This window comes from Pipistrellus kuhlii, unplaced genomic scaffold (genome assembly GCF_014108245.1).
Source record: "Pipistrellus kuhlii isolate mPipKuh1 unplaced genomic scaffold, mPipKuh1.p scaffold_m20_p_22, whole genome shotgun sequence".
NCBI classification, from domain to species: domain Eukaryota; kingdom Metazoa; phylum Chordata; class Mammalia; order Chiroptera; family Vespertilionidae; genus Pipistrellus; species Pipistrellus kuhlii.
The window spans coordinates 8,430,296-8,439,514 of record NW_023425521.1 but is presented as its reverse complement, the minus strand read 5'-3'; the positions used below and the strand labels follow the sequence as shown (position 1 = coordinate 8,439,514).

At 44.8% G+C, this 9,219-nt stretch overlaps 1 protein-coding gene across 1 annotated transcript; it reads left to right on the top strand.

The window, feature by feature from the left end:
* Window positions 1–2,625: 2,625 nt before the first annotated feature.
* On the top strand, window positions 2,626–8,176 carry LYZL6 (lysozyme like 6). Its single transcript, XM_036451625.2, has 4 exons — window positions 2,626–3,754; window positions 4,883–5,041; window positions 6,130–6,208; window positions 7,770–8,176. The coding sequence occupies exons 1-4, from the start codon at window positions 3,511–3,513 to the stop codon at window positions 7,837–7,839; spliced, it is 552 nt and encodes a 183-aa protein (XP_036307518.1). The 5' UTR covers window positions 2,626–3,510; the 3' UTR covers window positions 7,840–8,176.
* Window positions 8,177–9,219: the final 1,043 nt, after the last annotated feature.

Sequence of the window (9,219 nt, the reverse complement as noted above, 5' to 3'; positions counted from 1 at the left end):
GTGGCATCCAAATTTGATAAGCATTGTTATAAAACAGTGATTGACCTTTGACTCCCCTGGAATGAATTTTTAAATGCCAAAGTTGTGGGTTTGATCCCTGATCAGGGCACATACAAGAATCAACCAATTACCGTATTTTTCGGACCATAAGACGCTCCGGACCAAAAGACGCACCAGTTTTTAGAGAAGGGAAATGAAGAAAAAAAGATTCTGAAACAAATAGTGTCCTAAAATATTTTATGTGCATTAAAACCCAACATCACAGTCATAAACACATGTAATCAACCCTGTAAAGTAAACAGCAGCATTTAGAACCATTTTAGAGCCGGGCAAGCACACAGAAACCACACAGAGACCACACAGAGCCGGGCAAGTAAAAAAACTTCTTTTTTAAAGTATATGTGTAGGCTATATTTGGACCATAAGACGCAGGGACTTTTCCCCCCCACTTCTGGGGGGGAAAAAGTGCGTCTTATGGTCCGAAAAATACGGTAATGCAAAAATAAGTGAAACAACAAATAGCTCTCTCTCATTCCTCTCACTCTAAAAACAAAATCAATAAATAAAAAAATTTAGGTATATGGTAGCACAGGTAAGTCTCTTGGTGTTGAGGGACCAACAAGGTGGAATAAGAAACTAAAGAGACCTCATTCCAAATCTCAGCTCTACTACTGTATAAAATGGAGATATTGTCCCTCTCCTTACCCTACCCCCATACACTACCTGGGCATGGGCCACTGCTGGCCTCTAGTGGCCACTGGATAAATTGCAGAGAGTTGGCCTGAAAATGGGGATGTGTGAGAAGCTTTTTTACCTGATGCTGGAGTTCTCAAGCTTGACAGATCCATAACTCCCTCTTCCATAAACTGTTATCAACACTCTGATTTAATAAACTTGATATGTTAATGTAATTTTCATGGTTTTAGAAACGTGTTATTCCAAATTTTAATTTGCCTTTGACCCAATAAACAGGAGGGATAAAAAGCACGTGTGTGTGTGTGTGTGTGTGTGTGTGTGTGTGTGTCTTTGTTTTGTTTTAGTTGTAGCCAGAGTATGGAGCTTATATAATTCCTCCTTTGGAAGGGGAAGCTGAGTATTGTTTGTAGTCTATTTTATAAATGATTTGTAAAGTATTTGAAAAGGGATCTATTCTGTGGGGTGAAGTTTAAAACTGAGCATAAAGACACTCAGAGTCTTATATGATTTCAGTATGCCTAAGTGATGACATAAGCTACCCGTAGATCTGCACCCGCACCTTTTTCTACGCTGGTGTCTTTGGCCCAGCATAAGTCCCTATTCTTCGTCATCCATATCCATCCTCTTTGACTCATTGTTCCCCCGTGTCTTTCTGCTCTGTATTTGGTTAACTTCTCAAATGTGCGACTTCACCTTGGTTGAGTTTTCTGCAGTGTGGATCCACTCCTCTGCCTTCAGTGCAGATTCCATCTCTGCCACTGATTTTGGTTCTTTGTGTTCTACATTTCAGCAGGCTGTATCATTTGAGGTTTTTCTTGTATCTTTTTAAAAAATATATTGTTTATTGATTTCAGAGAGAAAGGGAGAGGGAGAGAGATAGAAACATCAACAGTGAGAGAGAATCATGGACTGGCTGCCTCCTGCATGCCCACACCGGCATGTGCCCTTGACTGGAATCAAACCTGGGAGCCCTCAGTCCGCAGGTTGATGCTCTATTCACTGAACCAAACCAGCTAGGGCTTTTCTTATATCTTATTGAAAACTTAAAACAGACATTTCCTCATATTTTCCATAGCAATTGATTTCACTATTACCTTTAGAACTGGCAAGAGGAGCTCCTACCTGGGCCCTGTACTTTCCAGTCCCCGTCATACAAAATAATTAACTGTATCAAGGACCTCAGACACCTCTGTCACTCAGGATCTGGCCTGCTGCCCGGCACAGCATGACCCACTACACACCCACTCTCTTGGCTGGGCGGTGCTTCTTCACATCTTACCTAGGTCTATGGGAGCAAAAAAACAACTGCCTCTGCAGGTTTAAGGAAAGCTTAATGGGGCCCATGCTAGGTACTATTTGAAAGTGCAGAGAGGCTTTGAGTAGAAAAGTACTTAAGTAAGAGAAAAGACAAATTAATGAGCTTGTCAGAGCTTTCCTCTCAAATAAACAACAGAAATGAGGGCAATGAAATAGCATTTTCTAGTAATGCTGAGTGTATAATTTCTTCTTGTTCTTGTGTTTTTGTTAGTGGTTCTGGGAGTACCTGTGAATTAGTACAGTATTTGCCTCAGTTGTAAGTGGAAGCTGAGGACATTTTTGCAATATTACATAAATCACTTTATGCACCACTCTTAAATTTGTCTGTATGTCTGCACTTTAGACATAACATGATACTAATTATTTACAGTGGTAACTAGATGGACATTGAATGCTAGAATTATACATTTTAATATTTTTGCATAAAAAATTACTTATAAGTTAATATTTTAATTAAAATTATAATTTACATTTAAAATTTAGAGTTACTTAAAATTGAATTAAGCTTTCAAAGACACAGTCAGTTTGCATGGTTAAGACCACAGTATTTCCAAGAGAGTGATGATGTCACAGAACTGGGGTTCCAGGAGGCAGGGGGTGGGGGATGGGGGTTGCCCAGCATTCCCACCTTGTTTAGAACAGGCAGAGCTGTGAGCTGGGTGGGGCTAGAGTATATAGTTCATGAGGAAGAGGAGGCTTCTACCCAAACAGCTTTGTTCTACAGATTCTCTCAGAGTTTCCTGGGCCAGCTGGGGCTGGAGTGAGAGAGGGGGAGGAGAGAGGTCAGCTTCAGAAGGGGAGGTAAGAATGCAACTGCCAGAACCAATGTGTTCCCCAAGGGGACCTCAAGAGCGGACTTCACTGCTTTCCACGGCTTAGTGACACGTGACTCTGAAGGAACCTGCTCAGTCAGGACAGGGTAGGGTTGCATGAGACATACTTATACTAAAAAACTATTCGTAGTTTTGTCTGAAATTCTAGTATAACTGGACATCCTGTGATTTTATTTGCTAAGTCTGGCACCTCTAGGGTGGGAGACAGAAACAAAAGAATGGTTGCAAGCTCAGGATGGCATGGAGTGAGTCTTAGAAGACAGAACAAAAGGCCTGTGAGGAGACAGGCCATCCGGGTAGCCACCTTGTTCAAGCAGAAAATGCTTTATGTCTGGTGGTGGAGAGAGAAACTAAGGCCTTAGCTCTCAGGAACATATACCTAGTGTAAAGGGAAAGATACACACACACACACACACGCACGCATGCACGCACGCACACGCACACACACAAACACCACATGTGTAAAAATAGCCCGTTCTTTGTCTTCATGGCATTGACTGTTTTGAAGAATATAAGCCAGTTATTTTCTAGACGTTCCCTCTGTTTGGCTTGTCTGATGTTTCCTTGGGATTAGATACAGGTTATGCATCCCCCGTCAGTCAGAATAGTACATAATGATTAAGAAGAGACTGGAAACAGCCAGGAGGGGGGGCCGTGAGTGAGGATGTTTGGCTTCTCTTTGCAGATTTCTCAGACTCTCAGAGAAAACCAGCAGGAAGTCTGTGAGACCAAAAGAACTGCAGGCCCCCAGCTGACCTCCCCTCTGAGGATGACAAGGGCGTTATTCATCTCCTTGTTCAGCTGCCTCGCTGCCATAAACCAGGCCAGCCTCATCAACCGCTGCGACCTGGCCAAGGTGCTGCACCAGGAGGATTTGGATGGGTTTGAGGGCTACTCCGTGAGTGACTGTGAGTGCCCTCGGCCTCCCACCCCCCTCATCTCTCTTGTCTTGGTCATCTCCTACTTGGCCATCTTTCTTTCTCGCTCTTGTCTTTGAAAGCCAAGTTCAAAACGCAGCCCTCTCCAAGACACCTTTCCCAACATCCCATATTCATTCAGCAATTATTGACCGAGTATTTATTATGTACAGGAACTATTTTAGGTGCTAGGGGTATACTGTAAAGAAAGCTACTTCTCTCAGAGTGTTCACATTCTGGGGAAGAGACAAGCAATGAACAAACACAAAACATATAAAGTACTTCCTGGTGTTGACAAGTGCTATACAGAAGAATAAAGCAGGGGGACAGGTGATAGGTAACACTGTGCTGGAAAGGAAGTCAAGGAAGGGGGCAGTTTCTAATTATTTACAGTGGTATCTAGATGGATGTTGAATGCTAGAATTATATATTTTAATATTTTTGCATAAAAAGTTACTTGTTTTAACATTTTAATTAAAATTATAATTTACATTTAAAATTTAAAGTTACTTAAAATTGAATTAAGCTTTCAAAGACACAGTCAATTTGCATGGTTAAGACCAGAGTATTTCCAAGAGTATTTCCTGAGGAGGTGACATTGAATGGTGCTGAATAAAGTAAAGGGCATGTCACCCAAATGTCTAGGGGAAGAGCATTCCAGCCAGAGGGAACAGTCAATGCAAAGGCTTCATACTATCGCATGCTGGCGATATCTCCACTTTGCCCAGAATTTGTGCACACCTGTCCTACAACACGTTCATCTTTTATTTGTGGTATTTGTAGGTCCATATCTTCATTCTTGTCGTATAGGCCATTTGAAGGTAGCATCTGTATTTGGCCCAGCTAAACGTCCCTCGCTGGGCTTTGCACAGTTCCTGGCACACAACAGGTGATTGTTAAGTGCCGGAAGCATGGACGGAAAGATGAATCGTTAAACTGATGGGTGGGTTGATGGACCAAAGGATGGGAGGAGGAGCTAAGAGGTGTTTCTAGCCCACCAGTCCCATCTAGTCTCTTAGGCCTTTTTCCTTTCTTTTGAGTCCTCATATCCCTTTCTCCTTCATCTCCCTTCTCTCTCAGCTTGGCCTCCTCTAGCACCCTTTTCTCTTTTTTCCCAAGGGCTGTGCCTAGCTTTTGTGGAAAGCCATTTCAATATATCAAAGGTAAATGAATATGCAGATGGCAGCTCTGACTATGGCATCTTCCAGATCAACAGCCACTACTGGTGCAACGATTACCAGAGTCACTCGGAAAACACTTGCCACGTGGCATGTAAAGGTCTGGCCAGGGCCCCAGGGGGGTCGGGGGAGCGCGGGGGGAGGGCAGTGATGACCAAGTTTTACTCACAACACTTCTCTTTCCACTCGCAGTCTGAAAGTGTCCCCAGAGGGATGGCTCAAGGAATCGGGGGCTTTCTTTACTGAGTAGGTTTGACTGGTGACCCTAATGCTCATCAGTTAGAGGAGATTCTTCTGTGCCCTCGAGCAGGGTCCAGAAAGGCTCTGCACAGCCTGCAGCAGCCAACAGTGCTTATGTACTAAGCACTTTACATGCATAGCTGATGTCATCCAACTTTCATTCTGTGAAAACTAGTATTCCCACTTTACAGAAGAGCAAACTGAGGCTTATCGGATTAGTGGTGGCCAGACTGATGAACCTGTCTGGAGGCTAATCAATAAGTTGTCCTTCTATTTTTTTATTATTTTATTAATGATGTTTTACAGAGAGGAAGGGAGAGGAATAGAGAGTTAGAGACATCGATGAGAGAAATATTGATCAGCTGCCTCCTACACACCTCCTACTGGGGATGTACCTGCAACCAAGGTACATGCCTTTGACTGGAACTGAACCTGGGACCCTTCAGTCCGCAGGCTGATGCTCTATCCAGAGCCAAACTGGTCACGGCAAAAGTGTCCTTCTAAAGCAATAAGTGTCTCTGGCTAACGATCTGACCAAAAGCAAAGGGCAAACTCCCCATTTCAGAGCTGATCCAATAGACTCCACAGTTGCATGACTGCCCCTCACCTCATCTTTTGTATTCTGATTAACATCCCTGGATATTTACCTAAAGATTTACCTAGGATTTCACTGTGCTCTCTGTGCTGCCTATTTTGGCATTTTCTTTCCCTAAAAACTTCCAAAGTTTGGGTGAACCACCATCTACTCTGGCTAAAAACTACCATCGTAAACAGACCCACCCTGACCTCCAGCAGGCGCTGTAGGGATGTCTAAAGGGGCCTGTAGGAGGGAGGCCTTGCAGCTCTGGAAGTACTCAGCCCCCAGGAAAAAGGCGGGGAGAGCAGGAGTCTGCCTCAGCCTTCGGGACTGTCCTGTGCTCTCACAGGTATTCTCTCTCTCCTTTTCAGAACTGCTGAGCCCCAATCTTCTCTCAACCATCAAGTGTGCAAAAAAGATTGTGTCCAAAGCAGGGGGGATGAAGAACTGGTGAGGAGGATGCTGTAGGACTAAGTTAGCGGGCAGAGCCCCAAGAAGGGGAGAAAGGGACAGTAGGCAGGGCCCAGACCTTTTCTGCAGTCTAGACAAGTGTAGGGTAGTGACAGGGCTTGGAACTCTGATGTGAAGGCCTGGGATCTAGCTCTTTCTCTGATATTAAAGAAAAGTCTTTTGGCTGCAGTGACAAAACAATTTGACTAGCTGAGAGAGAGTTGATCTGAGAAGACTCGGTGACTTGCTGAGCCCACCCCTTCTGTGGGCCTCAGGAACACAGTGGAAGTTGGGCTGGAAATTGGCAGGTCTCTGCTTCTCTTGGTGCATTTGCTTTACTACTCCCTCTGCAGACCAGCTTTCCCTGCTCCCGGTCTATAAGATAGACTATGCCGCCTAAATTTATGATCTAATATCCCAAGCAACCACTGAGACTGGCTAAGTCCAGTCCCAGTCTAAGTGCCTGGGTTAGAGAATCCAATTGGCTCAGCTTCAACCCCATGTGCCCACTTGGTTCAATCAGCTGTAGAGATGGGAACAATTAAAGTAACGCAATCATGGCCGCCACAGGGTTTCTCTCTCCAAAACTGGCAGCAACATCTATATATATATATATATATAAGTGACCATTGCATCCAAAACAAACAGGCTGTGTGGGGAGACCAGGTCAGCAGGGGGGTTAGAGAGGGGTGACCAAATGACTGAGCAGCAGGCTGCATGGGGCAACCAGGCCAAAAAGGGGGGGGGGGGACATTTGGGGCAACTAGACTGGCAGAGGGAAGCAGTGAGGGGCAACTGGGCCAGCAGAGGGGGGCAGTGAGCAGTGGCCAGGCTGGTGGGAGGGGGGCAGTTGGGGGCAACCACACTGGCAGGGGGTGCAGTAAGAGGTGACCAGGCTGAGAGGGGTGACAGGCCAGTGGGGAGGTAGTTAGGGGTGACTATGCCAGCAGGGGGTCGGTTAGGGGCAATCAGGCAGGCAGGCAGGCAGGCAGGCAGGCAGGTGAGCAGTTAGGAGCCAGGGGTCCCGGATTGTAAGGGGGATGTCTGACTGCCGGTTTAGGACAGTCATACGGATCGGTCCTAAACCGGCAGTCGGACATCCCCAGAGGGGCCCTGGATTGGGGAGGGTGCAGGCTAGGCTGAGGTGACAGCCTCTCTCCCCCCATGCACGAATTTCATGCACTGGTTCTCTAGTTTTCTATAAAAATGTGTTTTCTATAAAACTATAATGACCGTTAGGGCTGAGCCTTTCTGGAGGGAGAGCCAATGGTTGAACCTGGAATATTTATATATTAGTAAATCTCAGCTGTACAACAGTATTCTCCCCCTTCAGGAGGAGATAAGGATTTTAAAATGTCAAAGCATACTGACCGGGGGGTGGGGGTGAGGTGGGGGTGGGGAGAGGACAAATACCATGGACAAGGGAAACTTAAAGGGAAAATTAGAAGGACTGCAGAAAGATAGATGAGAGAGCGAGGAATGAAGTTGCTCTGTGTGGAAGACTGACTAAGAGCTGGGCCACGTGTGTGGGAAGCAAGAACCACTCTTTTTCTCTCCACAGGGCAGCATGGTCAATACACTGTGCCGGCCGGCCACTCTCCTACTGGGTAACAGGATGTCACATGGGATGAGGCAGGGTGCAGGCCTGCTGTGGAGTCATTCTAAAACTCCTCTCCTCCCATGGGGATTCTTCTTCTTGCCTCCACTTCATGTTATTTTCTTCCCTTCCCATTTACAAATAAAACTGACCAGAGCCCCAGGAATAAATGGTTTTCTAGGGCTTACTCCTTGTTCCCATCCAGGCCCAGGCCCCTGGTTCCTGATTGTCATTTGTAAACTAAGAGGACTGCAATGAAGATGTTTCTGAATTTTGGGAATTATTAAAAGTCTTTGTGCAAAGAATGTGTTCATTATTCATTATTAATTCCATGTATCTGAGAGTACCTAATGTATAGTAGGAGTATTGTTAGGTACTAGAAGAAGGAGGGCGACACTTAACCATTGTTCTTTTTTTTTTAAAATGTGGATTCTTTTTTTTTTTCTTTTTTTTTAAAAATATATTTTACTTATTTTCACAGAGAAAAAGGGAGAGGGATAGAGAGCTAGAAACGTCGATGAGAGAGAAACATTGACCAGCTGCCTCCTGCACACCCCCCACCAGGGATGTGCCCGCAACCAATGTACATGCCCTTGACCGGAATTGAACCTGGGACCCTTCAGTCCACAGACTGACGTTCTATTCACTGAGCCAAACTGGTTTTGGCATAACCATTGTTCTTGAGGTGTTCATAATGTAGGTGGAGAAGCAGACACACATGGGAATGGTGGGTGCACAAATGAATGGATACACACCTTCCAGCCCCTTCCCCCAAAGCACCCCCACATCAATGGCACCGAGCACCACTGCACTACTTTCTTCACCTTAGTATAGCTGACTCTTAACCCTACCCATTACCTACTTCTGAGCCTTCTTTCAAAAATACTTGGCTGTAGAGGAAATACTGTGGTCCTGATAATGTTTCAAACCAGTAATTATAGATTTTATTACCCATTTCGTTATCCAGTGTATCCTCCATTCTCTCCTACTGATAAGAGGACGACAGAGGTGAGATGATGAATCAAGCTTGTTGGTTGGGCAGATCCAAATTCTCATCACCACCTTTGGGACAAGGGGTGGTAACCAGATAAATAGATATATACAGTGGTATTCTAACAAATGTTCAACGACCAGTACTCAAAAAGAACTCACAAACACAAATCCTAATTTGTAGCCTTTGACAATCTTAGTGATGTAAAAACACCATAAATGTTTTCAAGCTACCAAACTGATATCACTAAATACAAAGTTTATGGTATCAACATGCCATAAAGAAAAGAAAGCCCAATACTTTTTAGTCAGGAAACGCCCTTCTGAGGTAAAAGACTACCATTTATTGCACACCTGTAGGTGGAAGCTACACTCACTTCCTCCTAGCGCCAAAGGGATTTACATCTTATATAGATCAACCAAC

Coding starts and splice junctions, on each gene's coding strand:
- LYZL6 (XM_036451625.2), top strand. CDS start 3,511: ATGTTTGGCTTCTCTTTGCAGATTTCTCAGACTCTCAGAGAAAACCAG. Junction 5,042..6,129: donor TTGCCACGTGGCATGTAAAG/GTCTGGCCAGGG, acceptor TCTCCTTTTCAG/AACTGCTGAGCCCCAATCTT. Junction 6,209..7,769: donor GCAGGGGGGATGAAGAACTG/GTGAGGAGGATG, acceptor TTCTCTCCACAG/GGCAGCATGGTCAATACACT.